This window comes from Octopus sinensis, linkage group LG11 (assembly GCF_006345805.1).
Source record: "Octopus sinensis linkage group LG11, ASM634580v1, whole genome shotgun sequence".
In the NCBI taxonomy this organism is placed as follows: Eukaryota; Metazoa; Mollusca; class Cephalopoda; order Octopoda; family Octopodidae; genus Octopus; species Octopus sinensis.
In genome coordinates this window covers 23,644,619-23,659,611 of record NC_043007.1, presented here as the reverse complement: position 1 = coordinate 23,659,611, position 14,993 = coordinate 23,644,619, and the positions used below count along the sequence as shown (strand labels likewise).

The window sequence follows — 14,993 nt, the reverse complement described above, 5'->3', positions numbered from 1 at the left end:
CTGTATACCATGCATGTGTGCTGACATCATGTAAGGGTCCTTGAGTGCTTCCATCAAAGATATCTGGGATGCACCTTGAATGTTTGCTGCTCCTTGTGGACTCCAGACACAGAGGTCTTGAGGGTAGTTGATGTCTTGAACATTGAAGTGATGGTCCACAGGCACTGTTTCGTTTCAACTGGACACCTTGTTTGGATGAATGATCAGAGGATTACTAAGCAGATGCTATATGGCAAACTTGTTTGTAGAAAGACTATGATTAAAGGATTGTGCAAAGTCCTTGTTGAAAGCATGTAAGATATGAGAGGTCAATTGGGAAAGCAATGCTTGTCATCGCTGCCAATAGAAGAAACAAGTAGGGGCCTAGGAATAGCAATGAGAATCTACTTTTGTATTCAGCTTGTAACTAAGATTCCTAATTGTCTCATTGAGCCTTGCCATTGGATCTGGTTCTTGGTTCTGCTATGAGCAGCTAATCCTCTCACCTTGAACTTATTAGGCACCAGATGGCAGTCTTATACAATATAATGGGTTCCATTATATTTGAGAGAGTCAACAATAATAGGTTCCATGATATATGAGAGACAGAGAGAAAGAGAGAGAGAATTTCTTTATTCACCATAAGGTTGAGAAAAAGAGGGGACAATATGAGGACAGACAAAACAAACATTGGGGTCAGGGTATTGAATGAGATGAAACGTATGAATAAAGAGAAAGAGAGAGCAAGTAAGCAATCTCAATGCTTTTTCTATATTTTTTATTGACATATTAAAATTGTGTCTTGTTGGCTGTTGCAGGTACCTTCAAAACTTCAGCTAAGACCTTATGACCGGAAACCCACAATTGATCTTTCAGGCACACCCGCTGACAACATTAATCTACCATCCGTTACTTCCACACATACTTCTAAACATACATTTTCATCTGGTGTAAAATCCCCTTATTCACAGAATAAGGAAACAAAACCATTAAGGCCCTATGTGAAGAAACAGAGACTTCCTGGAAAAACTGTAAAAAGCTCAGCTCTGAAGCTTAGTAAAGTATATGGCCCTGTGCAGACAAAAGTTCAAGACCAAAAACCCAATGATCATATCCAAACAAAAGTTTTGGAAGATAGAAAAGTTGAATGGGACATATTCAGCAGTCAGGTTCAGAGAAAGAGGAAACTGTTGCCTGACCCTGCAGAAAGAACAGACCCTCAATCTGTGACTAAGATTTCTGAATCAGTTCCATCAGCAGAGCAGCAGACTATATTAGGATCTCAAGAGGCTTCCAAAGTTGTTGAAAAGAAAGAATTAGCAGAAAAATATTGGCAGCTTTCAGGGTAAATAAGCACTGTTTCTACATTTTTTTTTCTGTTTTTCTTTTCGTTTTCTTTTTGTGCTGTTCTGTAGCCATTGATTACACACTATTTTTTTTTTACTGGTTTCATTTGGACCACGGCCATGCTGGTGCATTGTCTTCAAAATATAGCTGTTTATATTACTTTTCTTTTTTTGCAGCTACTGCTTAAAGAAATTCACGTATTTCAGTAAGGTTTTATGAGAGGTAAAAGTGACCTGTACCTTGAAATTTTAGCATGTTGAATATCAGGTTCAGTCCCACTGTGTGGCACCTTGGGCAAGTGTCTTCTACTATAGGCCTATTTGGATCAAAACCTTATGAGTGAATTTGATACACGGAAACTGAAAGAAGTGTCGTATATATATATATATATGTATATACACACACACACACACATACACATATATATATTGTTGCTATTATGATAAACTGTCGTGTGTCCAAATTGTTTTGGCCAAACTACTGTATCTCCAGTAGCTTCAGATGCCAAGATATCAAAGTATATTACAATGGTTTTGTTATGGAATGGTGAAACTACTTTTTCGTTTTCTGAAAAAGCAATATTTCGGACTTATAACACTTTTGCATAATAGCAACGATATATATATACATATGTATATATGTGTGTTAATACCTCCTCATCTTGAACTTGGAGGCACAAATAATGCACCTGTTTGCAACATTGTCAAGAATTCTGTTCCTAATCGTTTGTGCTATAACTCTTTCTTAGACACGTGCACACATGTATGAGGTGCATTTCAGAAGTTTTGAAACTTTTCAGGAGAGACAATACAAAACCCTAATCTCCTTCAAAGTAGGGTCTTTTGTAGCATTCCAGCCACTTTGTGAAGACCCCATGGGAGTCCCCCAAAGTAAAAGTGTCCAGTCTCCATCTTCTCAATGTCTTTAAAATAACTGCCCCAAGATTCGTTGTTAGCTTAGTGAACAATCAAAGGTCATAGGGAACAAGGTCTGGACTGTAGGGAGGGTGGGGGACAGTTCTGATGCCCATCTTTGTCAAGAAGGTGGTTACAAGGATGGGTATTGTCCTGGTGCAAGTGCTACCAATCATGAGTGGAAGAGTTCTGGCCTTTTGCAATGGCATCTCTCAGAATCTCCATAAAATACTCTTTGTTGAGCATCTGGTTAGAGGGAATTCAGTGGATGAAGATGATGCCTTTGCTGTTGAAAAAAGGGGATCATCATGAGCTTCCTGGTGGACTTGCTTTGCCTGGCATTTTTGGGTCTAGGGAAGCCTGGAGTTTCCATTGGGCTCTCTGTCTCTTGGCCTCTGGATCATAACAGTAAACCCAGGTTTCATCACAGGCCATCAGAGACTCAAGTCCTCTTGGACTGGAAATAATGAGCTCAACCATCTCCCTGATGTAACTAACGCATCTTTCCTTCTGTTTGTCATTGTGTACCTTGGGAACAAACATTCCACTTGTTCAGATCTTCATGAATAATTCTGTGTATAGTTGCTACACCCACTCCAAACTGTATGCTTATTGTCTTTATAGACTCATGACTGTCTTCATCCAGAAAATTGCAAATTTTCTCAGCCAACTCTCAATATTCTGATGACCCTCACCCTCCTACACCTCTCAAGATTTCTCATCTCCTCTCTTCCATCTTTGAACCTATCATGCTAGCTAAAACAAGCTCAGCTCATACAAGTTCAGCCATAAGCTGTCTGGAGTGTTTCATAAGTTCCTGCAGTGTTTTTGCTCAGTTTAACATAAAATTTTATTGCAGAGTGAGCTTTCAAATTGCCTTCGCAATCCAGCTGCATTCTGTAAAGTCAGCTGTGACAAGAGTGTTTAGTAGGGTGTGTTCAAAGTGTTATTAACAGTCATCTCCTTCAATCTGTAAAAGATAAAAAAAAATGTTGGCAAGTTAGCTTATTAGACGTATAGTATTGTTTTATTAAAATTACAGCAATCTAGGACCGTTATAACTGCTTCTCTTAAAAAAATCTCAAACCATCTGGAATGCAACCCCTATTTTAACTTCTTGTACGATACAATTCCGCATTAGTTACCTTGCCTCGAACAACCCAAAATGACTCTAATTTTACTTCACTTGCCCTTATTTATTTAAACGATGTAAGGCGGCGAGCTGGCAGAATCGTTAGCACGCCGGGCGAAATGCTTAGTGGTATTTCGTCTGCCATTACGTTCTGAGTTCAAATTCCGCCGAGGTCGACTTTGCCTTTCATCCTTTCGGGGGTCGATAAATTAAGTACCAGTTACGCACTGGGGTCGATATAATCGACCTAATCCGTTTGTCTGTCCTTGTTTGTCCCCTCTGTGGGTAGTAAAGAAATAGATATTTCGTGTCTTTATGTTCTGAGTTCAAATTTCACCGAGGTCGATAAATTAAGTATCAGTTGCGTACTGGGGTCGATCGACTGAGTCCCTTCCCCCAAAATTTCGGGCCTCGTGCCTCGAGTAAAAAAGATTATTTAAACAATGTAAGAGACTCTCTAATGCAAGGGAGCAAACTTTTAATCTTTTCTCAGTTCGTAACACGCGCGTTTTTGTGTCTTTGACGTTTGGATATTTTTCGTTGAAATATGACCGCCATTCATTTTTTCAACGACGTATTTGATGAATTAATGTAGGTGGACCTGTTGGCTTTGGAGGTGATTGTCAGAGTAATATTATTTTTCTCTTTTCCGTGCATACAAGTGACCTGCTAGATTTCGATCTGGCTGATTTCAAGTGACTGACGTATTGTCGGGCACTGTTATCGATAAAGTACATGGATTTTTTTACAAGTGTCATTTAGGACTTGAATGCAAAGGCGGTTGAATATATCTTTCAACTTTTTTCAGTTGAGTTTGATAGGTACGGCGCTCAACACACTACAGTATTTCTCGATTGAATTCGTCCCTTTCTCGAATGAATTCGTCCTTTTCTCGAATGAAATCATCCTTTTCTCGAATGAATTTGTCCCTTTCTCAAATGAATTCGTCCCTTTCTTAAATGAATTCGTCCCTTTCCCGAATGAATTCGTCCCTTTCTCAAACGAATTCGTCCCTTTCTCGATTGAATTCGTCCCTTTCTCGAATGAATTCGTCCCTTTCTCGAATGAATTCGTCCTTTTCTCGAATGAATTTGTCCCTTTCTCAAATGAATTCATCCCTTTCTCGAATGAATTCGTTCCTTTCTCAAACGAATTCGTCCCTTTCTCGAATGAATTCGTCCCTTTCTCGAATGAATTCATCCCTTTCTCGAATGAATTCGTCCCTTTCTCAAACGAATTCGTCCCTTTCTCGAATGAATTCATCCCTTTCTCGAATGAATTCGTTCCTTTCTCAAACGAATTCGTCCCTTTCTCGAATGAATTCGTCCCTTTCTCAAACGAATTCGTCCCTTTCTCAAACGAATTCGTCCCTTTCTCAAACGAATTCTCGAATGAATTCGTCCCTTTCTCGAATGAATTCGCCACTTTCTCAAACGAATTTGTCCCTTTCTTAAATGAATTCATCCCTTTCTTCGAATGAATTCGTCCATTTCTTAAATGAATTCGTCCCTTTCTCAAATGAATTCGTCTTTTGATATCAAAACCAATTTAGATCTTAAAAATTTGACTCCCAAAAGTTTAAACGAACATGAAAAATAGTATCTTAGCACGGGAATAGTGAAAATAAGGGACGAAAATAAGCGAAAAAAAGAAATTAAACTTAAAACGATTTAAATTCATTTTAAAACTCTTGTTATCATAAATATTTCACGAATCCTTCATATTCAATGCTTGTGGGATGAAAAATGTTTGATGTCGATCATATCTTGCACAATTTACAGCAGATATTGAATTCGTTGCAAGATACATTGCTGTATTTAAAATGGAAGCACTCCGTCGGTTACGACGATGAGGGTTCCGGTTGATCCGATCAACGGAACAGCCTGCTCGTGAAATTAACGTGTAAGTGGCTGAGCACTCCACAGACACGTGTACCCTTAACGTAGTTCTCGGGGATATTCAGCGTGACACAGAGAGTGACAAGGCCGGCCCTTTGAAATACAGGTACAAAAGAAACAGGAAGTAAGAGTGAGAGAAAGTTGTGGTGAAAGAGTACAGCAGGGATCACCACCATCCCTGCCGGAGCCTCGTGGAGCTTTTAGGTGTTTTCGCTCAATAAACACTCACAACGCCCGGTCTGGGAATCGAAACCGCGAGTCCGCTGCCCTAACCACTGGGTCATTGCGCCTCCATTGTATTTAAAATATTCATTCTATGAATCGTCACGGACAAATTTTCTGGTCTGTTGTAAAAATCATTTCTATGACTCAGTAGTTACTGCTTCACAAAAGATTTCAATTTGTTGAACATTTCCTCAACATTGGGATGTCGTGACGCGAGATCGATTTCATTGATACGTTTATAGATGCACGCATTGTCCATAATAAATACGATAGGATATGATGTAGTTGCAACGATATTTAGCGAACATTGATGTAAAACAAAAGCTGTTAAATTCTGAAGCTGTGATCTTAAATATTTCCAAGTGGACAAGACCCGCAATATCCATAAGCGGCAATAATGTTTAAATTTGCCCCTTTAGTAGAAGAATGATCGGTAATTGCCTGAACGCCACGGTAAGCTCTGCCCATCGACCTTTAAAAAAAAAAAGATCGTCAAAATATTTCATAAACAAAAGTATTAGGCGCAGGAGTGGCTGTGTGGTAAGTAGCTTGCTTACCAACCGCATGGTTCCGGGTTCATTCTCGCTGTGTGGCACCTTGGGCAAGTGTCTTCTACTATAGCCTCGAGCTGACCAAAACCTTGTGAGTAGATTTGGTAGACGGAAACTGAAAGAAGCCCGTCGTATATATGTATATACATATATGTGTATGTGTGTGTATATATTTGTGTGTCTGTGTTTGTCCCCCTAGCATTGCTTGGCAATTGATGCCCCCGTCACTTAGCGGTTTGGTAAAACAGACCGATAGAATAAGTACTAGGCTTCCAAAGAATAAGTCCTGGGGTCGATTTGCTCGATTAAAGGCGGTGCTCCAGCATGGCCACAGTCAAATGACTGAAACAAGTAAATGAATAAAAGAGTAAGAGTAAAGAGAGACGAATGGCCAATCCATTATCTTGAAGTCATTTTGCATAATAACATCACTCCTTTTTTGTGTTTTCGTTATTTCCTTCTTGAGGGCGAATTATTAGTTTTTCAGAGTGTATCCAAAGCCGTCAAGATACCGATCAATAGTTGACAATGAAACAGTCAAATCGAATTTCTCTTGTAAAAATTCTTTCATTTTTTTCAAAGTTAAAGTTGGCTCCTCATTAATCGATTCTTGTAAAAATCGTTGATGATCTTCTTTGATTTTTTGCTGCCCAGGTTTTTTTTTTTTTTTTTGGAGAATAATCTTTCTGCGCAATTGTCTTGACTCTGCTGTAGTTAATATCAAGGGAGTGCTGTCCAAGCAACGTCGATTTGGTGGAGAAAGTGACCTGATGTCCGGCACGAACATTTGGACATTATAAACAAATCATTTGTGCTGGTCGTTCGGCAAAACCTGGACGCTCATACATCGTCTTCGACTGGAATGTCCATCATATATCAGCAGTATCATTTTCCGACAGCTTTCCATTTTAATATGGGTCGGATGTGCCAGTTCTTGTTTGGTGTTACTGTCACGCCTCACTCCTACATCCCATTTCCAGCATACTTTTATGGCTGGATGTCCTTAAGGCTAACCACTTAAGAGTGTAAATGGGTACATTTTTTGCGGAACATTTCGTAGAGAAGCTTGCATACCCTCAGCAAGACTAAAGCGTTGTCTCGTAACCGTCAATCATAACTAGAAAGGAGACAGTTATCCTTAGTTATCTGTTGGATAACTAATAGGAAATCGGTGGATTTGGAGTTAAAATTATAGTTACTTAAGAAAAGGTGGCGAGCTGGCAGAAACGTTAGCACGCCGGGCGAAATGCGTAGCCATATTTCGTTTGCCGTTACGTTCTGAGTTCAAATTCCGCCGAGGTCGACTTTGCCTTTCATCCTTTCGGAGTCAATTAAATAAGTACCAGTTGCGCACTGGGGTCGATATAATCGACTTAATCCGTTTGTCTGTCCTTGTTTGTCCTCTGTGTGTTTAGCCCCTTGTGGGTAGTGAAGAAATAGGTAGCTCGTCTGTCTTTACGTTCTGAGTTCAAATTCCGCCGAGGTGGACTTTGCCTTTCATCCTTTCGGAGTCGATGAATTAAGTACCAGTTGCGTACTAAGGTCGATCTAATCGATTGGCCCCCTCCCCCCAAATTTCGGGCCTTGTGCCTAGAGTAGAAAAGTATAATTACTTAAGAAAAAAATGAGAAAAAGTAAACTACAATTATCTCCCTTGATATTTATAATGCGTCTTTTCCCTTTGTTCAGTTATGTCCCATGTTATTATGCTAGAGTTCTCTCCCTTCATAATCATTTCCATCAGGGTTTTGAAAACTTTTGAGTGAACGTGGGTGGACACTTGTATGTTGTCCTTTGAATTGCTAAAAACTGACCAAATCAATATGGAATGTCGTACATCCACATTTCTTTTCTCTCTCTTTATTTTTCAAAATAATTTCTTAGGATTTCTATATTTTCAACAACGGAGATTTCGATTGTGCAAAAAGGAAAAAAAACCCAACAAAATTTGAATTTCACCTCACGTCTGATTTTTGTTATTCTTTATCCTATACTAGTTTCAGCTCAAGAGCTGTGGCCATGCTGGGGCACCGCTATTATTTTTGACCTTTTTCGAATGGTGGTGGGGAGATTCCACATTGATAAATACCTTGTTTACCAACCACATGGTTCCGGGTTCATTCCCACTGCGTGCCACCTTGAGCAAGTGTCTTCTACTATAGCCTCGGGCCGACCAAAGCCTTGTGAGTGGATTTGCCCGTCGTATATATATGTGTGTGTGTGTGTGTTTGTACCTGTGTGTGTGTATGTTTGTGTGTCTGTGTTTGTACCCCTCAACATCGCTTGACAACCGATGCTGGTGAGTTTATGTTCCCGTACCTTAGTGGTTCTGCAAAAGAGACTGACAGAATAAGTACTAGGCTACAAAGAATAAGTCCTGGGGTCGATTTGCTCGACTAAACGTGGTGCTCCAGCATGGCCACAGTCAAATAACTGAAACAAGTAAAAGAGTAAAAGAGTAGATTAAGGCTAAACCCTCACTCTAAACCTAGTAATGAGTTGCATTCAACAGATATCAACTGTGCTAAACATTTTAACCTTTTATTATGCAGGTTATATATATATTTTGTTATTTTTTTTTATCAATCAGTATTTTCTTACTTAATTAATTTACTGTGCTAATAAGAATGATGTCTAACGAGATTCACTCTTAGAAGTTTTTAAAATGTTGTAGTGGATTTTTATTATTTTGCAGGTCAGGTTGGAAGAAAGACTGGGTTGGAAATTGGATTAAAGATGAAGATGCCGAGTTTGATTCTGACGAAGAACCTCCAGATTTACCATAACATTAATAAAATAAATATATTTTCTTAAAAAAAACAACAAATTGTTAGCAAAATGTTTGATTGCATAACATTGATATCTTTTACACTTATTTGAGTTGACTGAACTGATAGGGTACCAGATGTCCAACTGGAGGGTGGGTGTTTTATATTGTATCATTGATACTGTATTACACACACACATATACACACCAAAAACATACATGTATGTATATATATATATATCAATCATCATCATCATCATCATCATTTAACGTCCACTTTCCATTTTGGCATGGGTTGGATGATTTGACTGAGGCCTGGTGAGCCAGAGGTTGTACCAGGCTCATCTGGTCTGGCAAAGTTTCTACAGCTAGATGCCCTTCCTAACGCCAACCACTCCGAGAGTGTAGTGGGTGCTTTTTATGTGCCACCGGCACAGGGTCCAGTAAGGTGGTTCTGGCAATGACCACCCTCGCGCTCAAAAGGTGTGTTTACGTGCTACCTGCATGGGAGCCAGTCCAGCAGCACTGGCAATGACTACACTCGAATGCTTTTATCCATGTGCCACCTATACCTTTTCTACTGTTTAACTATATCTCCTTCTGTATCAAAGACATCTCTCTCATGTCTTAAAAGTCATCTGTTCTCATTGACTTTAACACTGATATTTCTTCTCGATGCTCACACTTATCCCCTACAGATGCCACTGGAACAGAAACCAAACCTTTTCTAGTCCTCATCTCTCTGCATCAGCTAAGTTCATCCTCTCCATGCATCCTTGATCCATGTACACAGATACACTAATTTCTGTATCACTTCCAAACCCAAACTTAATCAAACTATCACTGTCTCAGCCCCTTTCAGGTCATCCAGATACTCCCTTATTGCATATACCCTCTATTCAGCCACACCTCAAAACAGCTGACTGGCTGGAGCTCCACTGATTAATTCTATGTTAACTAACCATAGTGGTTTCACCTTTAAACCATCAGAAACTTCAAATAAATGACTGAAACTATCCTCTTTGGCATTTCCCTCCTCATCTCTCACATACACAACACTCACAGCCCCCCCTCCTCTTCCCTCAAGTGGTTTACTTATAACTGCACTGAAGTAATTCAGACAAATGACATGAACTACGGCTTGGGAAAATCACCGACCCCTGCTGACCAAATAATTGTTACCCATCACAGTTTCTGCAAGATTATTGTCTAAACTGTGAAGGATGCATCTGTGCATTGTCCAGCCTGCAAGCTCGCCCACCTTCCAAACTATTGTTGATTCTTTTGGTCACTTGCTAAAAGAATCTTTCTGTTAATTTTGCTGAATCTTCTTTTCTTGCACTTCTCAACAATGATGGTTCTGTTAGCAGTAGTTTTGCAGATAAAACCTCCATACTTACTGCCCATTTTGCCTCTAACTACACTCTACACATGAAGTGAATCTTTCCTAAAACTATCCCTTTATACTCCACCAAGCTCAACACCAAACATGCAAATGTTTAATGTAAATGCTAAAAGAGAAAGCACTTCTTGTTGCTTCAAACAAATTAGGCCACCAACTCTGACAATATTCTTTCCATTACCTCCTCAAATGCACCCTAAGGCTATTCCATATCTTCACTAAACCCATTAGTTTCCTTCCCTTCCCTAGGAACATATTTTGATCTTTAAAGACACACTGTAGTGGGAAATTTTCCTGACACTTCTGTTGTCTCACCCCACTCATTTCAAATATCTTATTTCTTTACTACCCACAAGGAGCTAAACATAGAGGGGATAAACAAGGACAGACAAAGGGATTAAGTCGTTTAGATCGACTTGAATGTGTAACTGGCACTTAATTTATCGACCCCAAAAGGATGAAAGGCAAAGTCGACCTCGGCGGAATTTGAACTCAGAATGTAGCGGCAGACGAAATACCTATTTCTTTACTACTCACAAGGGGCTAAACACAGAGATGACAAACAAGGACAGACAAACGGATTAAGTCGATTACATCGACCCCAGTGCGTAACTGGTATTTATTTAATCGACCCCGAAAGGATGAAAGGCAAAGTTGACCTCGGCAGAATTTGAACTCAGAATGTAACCGCAGACGAAATACCTCTAAGCATTTCGCCCAGTGTGCTAACGTTTCTGCCAGCTCGATGGAGACAACCATTAATAACAATCTTCTCCATCACATTCAATCTATCTCTTTCCTTAGTGACCATCAGCACAGTATTCAGATTATACCAGAAACTTATTTTGTTATGTCAATCTTCATTTTCTGAAACTATCCTTTTATACTCCACCAGACTCAGCACTAAGCATGCAAATACTGAATGCACATGCTAAATGAGAATTTTGGTGAAAGTAGTTTTGTCTCACTCGACATCAGCAGATTTTCCAGCTGCATCTGATAAGGAATTTCCTGGCAAAACTGCCCACTTATGGGCTCCATCCATCTGTCTCTAGGATAGTTGGCTTTCTGTTGGATCACACTAATGCAGCACGTGCTGATGGCATTCTTGACCCACATTCCTTGAACCCTATGTATCCCGAGGTTCATTTTCTTCCTCCAAACTGTTCCTTATATAAATAAATAACATATTTGCCATCACCTCGAACAACACCCACTCCTCTCGGACCTTTCACACCAAGGCATCATCCATAGCTTATGTACCTCACATCAAATCTGCACTGATTTCAAGCAACAGAGATCTTGAAAACCTTTTCCAATCTGGTTATGCCAACCTTGTTTCGATCAACTGAATAAAGACACTCTCACTGTGCCTATGAGGGAAACATCATTTCCCACCCACCCTAAACACAAACGGTAAACAACCAGAACTCTCACGATCACTTCAAATACTAGATCTTATCATCAATGAGGATATATTCTTATTTCTTTATTGCTCACAAGGAGCTATACACAGAGGGGACAAACAAGGACAGACAAAGGGTTTAAGTCGTTTAGATCGACCCCAGTACGCAACTGGTACTTAATTTATCGACCCCGAAAGGATGAAAGGTAAAGTCGACCTCGGCGGAATTTGAACTCAGAACGTAACGTCAGACGAAATACGGCTACGCATTTCGCCCGGCGTGCTAACGTTTCTGCCAGCTTGCCGCCTTCTTTAGATGTAATATGTATCACAGAGTAGCTTAAACCCTTCTTAGCAACAGCGTCAACTCTGTAAAGTTGAGAAGTTTAAAAAAAAAATTTACGTGGTGAACTTTTATAACTCAAGGAATTTTGAGTTTGGTGTAATTTGAGCCCAGAGCATAAAACCCCGCTGAGAAAGATTAAATATAAATGACTAATAATCTGTTAAGCGCACGTGCTGACTAACCACCATCTTATACACTGATCTAACTGGTTACATTCGCATACATACCACAAGGGGCTAAACACAGAGGAGACAAACAAGGACAGACAGACGGATTAAGTTGATTATATCGACCCCAGTACGTAACTGGTACTTATTTAATCGACCCCGAAAGGATGAAAGGCAAAGTCGACATCGGCGGAATTTGAACTCAGAATGTAGCGGCAGACGAAATACCTATTTCTTTACTACCCACAAGGGGCTAAACACAGAGGGGACAGACAAACAGATTAAATCGATTATGTCGACCCCAGTGTGTAACTGGTACTTATTTAATCGACCCCGAAAGGATGAAAGGCAAAGTCGACCTCGGCGGAATTTGAACTCAGAACGTAACGGCAGACGAAATACCGCTAGGAATTTCACCCGGCGTGCTAACGTTTGTGCCAGCTCGCCGCCTTACATTCGCATATATACCACTATGTTATAAACATACAATAATCCCCCGAGAAATTAAGCTGCGTAAAATATGCAAATAACTTTCAAAATAAACAAAGAAATATTAATAACAGTCTTTTCTATTATAGGCACAAGGTCTGAAATCTTGGGGAAGAAGTAATAATAATAATAATAATAATAATAATATAATAGTATTTGAACCCACGATCATATTGCCAATAACCCAATACTTCATATCGTAGCATGGGAGGCAGAATGGAATGACTCGGTGAAAAAAGAAAAAAAAAGTGTTTTTTTGTTGCATATATCCAATGTCAGAAGCACTCATACTAAATAAACGTCCTAGCTTTATTTTCATATATAACATGTAAATCTTTTAGGACATTGTCGTTAAATAAATATAGACATTTATTTATATGACAGAATGTTACCCAAGAACTTCCATCTAATTCTTCCAAAACTTTCTGTTAAAACTGTATTGAAACGTAGAAATAATACATTTTTAAATATCTCAGAGAGATTTATGCAGTAGTGGTACGATAAAGTAGTTGTATACTGTCAACTTAATTTGACAGTCCCATGAAGGGAATCAGTGAATTTATTTCATTAGAATTCTTATATGTTTACAAGAGCTAGATAGGCATCTCCAACTTGCAGGCCATGCTACTCCAGACTGATGAAGAGCAAAGACTCAGAAACTAGTCTCTGGATGCAGGCTTTGCTGGGTGGAGGTGCTTATCTCCCCTTTGTAAACATAAGGACACGACACAGGAAATGTGTCAAGGCCGACAGGAGGTGCTGCTTCTTCCTAGGGCTAAATAGCAGTAGTATGATTCCCTTCATGGGACTGTCACATTAAGTTGACAGTATACAACTACTGTATTGAAACCATTTGTGGGGAATTTTTAAAATCCAGTTATGCAAAAATACAAAGTTACGTTAGTTTTCTTATATGGGCTGTTTTTAGATTTAAAATTTGCTTCCAAAATTGAAAAGATTTTAATCAATGTGTTCAATATTGTAGAATTTTCAAAAATATCAAAAATAACCAAACATGCTGCCCATCATACGAAAGCTATATAATCCAAGAATTAATTTGTTGTTCTTCCCTCTAGCTTCATTATCTTTCATCTTTTACTTGTTTCAGTTATTGGACTGAAAAAGAGGGGTAAACAGAAGCATGTGAAAAAAATATGCAATATAGGCGCAGGAGTGGCTGTGTGGTAAGTAGCTTGCTTACTAACTACATGATTCCGGGTTCAGTCCCACTGCGTGGCACCTTGAGCAAGTGTCTTCTACTATAGCCTCGGGCCGACCAATGCATTGTGAGTGGATTTGGTAGACGGAAACTGAAAGAAGCCCGTCGTATATATGTATACATATGTGTGTGTGTGTGTTTGTGTTTGTTCCCCCAATATCGCTTGACAACCGATGCTGGTGTGTTTACGTCCCCATCACTTAGCAGTTCGGCAAAAGAGACCGATAGAATAAGTACTAGGCTTACAAAGAATAAATCCTGGGATCGATTTGCTCGACTAAAAGGCGGTGCTCCAGCATGGCCGCAGTCAAATGACTGAAACAAGTAAAAGAGTAAAAGAGTGATGGTTGCAGAAAGCTAAGATAACAGTTTTGTACTCCCAAGGTATCATATCAGATGATAGCACAATCGCTTATCCCTCTTTTGTCCATAGCTCATACAGCACACCCAGTCCATTTTTGTTTAGAGTCTGGTTCTTATTCTATCGGTCTCTCTTAAAATAAGTACCAGGCCTTGTTCCAATAGTAGAAAGGATTATTATTATTATTATTATTATTATAAGGCGGCGAGGTGGCAGAATCATTAGCACGCTGGCAATATATTTCGTTTTTCACTGTTATTTATGACAACCCTAACCCTAAAACCTTAACCCTAAAACCTTAAAACCAATACAAACGCACGAACGATGTCATAAATAACAGTGACAAACGAAAAATACACCACCGGAAGTTCTTGTTGACAAACAACGGCAGTAATTTAATTCAGCTGAATACACTTCATTGATTGGTTGAAATTAACGAAATACGACAACTTTAACGCGAAATAACTTCGTAAATATAGGTTTTTCTCAAAAATGCTCAGAGTAAAAGATGTTTTATATGACACCATTCTACCAGTGTCCGAAGTTTGAAAGTGTTTAGTTACAAAAAATTATTTTTTAAATCTGTCGGTCAAAAGGTAAAGATTCTCAGTTACATAATCCGAAACTCATCTGTTGTAAAATGGTATTTTCTAAACAGAAATATGAGTTTGGTGAATGGTACTCTAAACACGTCTTTGCAAAACGAAAGAATCTGGTGATTGGTTCTCGATTAATGAACCAATGAACGTCTAGTGAAAGAAGCTCTAAGCTTAACACAGTTTTCTTCTTTA

The 14,993-nt window shown here is 39.2% G+C and overlaps 1 protein-coding gene across 6 annotated transcripts in view; it reads left to right on the top strand.

Moving 5' to 3' along the window:
• The window catches only part of LOC115217283 (sodium channel modifier 1-like), a 69,521-nt gene extending 60,652 nt beyond the window's left edge, over positions 1-8,869 (top strand). For all 6 annotated transcript variants that reach the window (XM_036507248.1, XM_036507246.1, XM_036507250.1 and 3 more), the window contains exons 6-7: positions 798-1,324; positions 8,742-8,869. In XM_036507248.1, the coding sequence (XP_036363141.1) occupies positions 798-1,324; positions 8,742-8,832 (618 nt within the window). In that variant the 3' untranslated portion in view covers positions 8,833-8,869. The remainder of the gene's footprint in view (positions 1-797; positions 1,325-8,741) is intronic.
• The last annotated feature ends 6,124 nt before the right edge of the window (positions 8,870-14,993 follow it).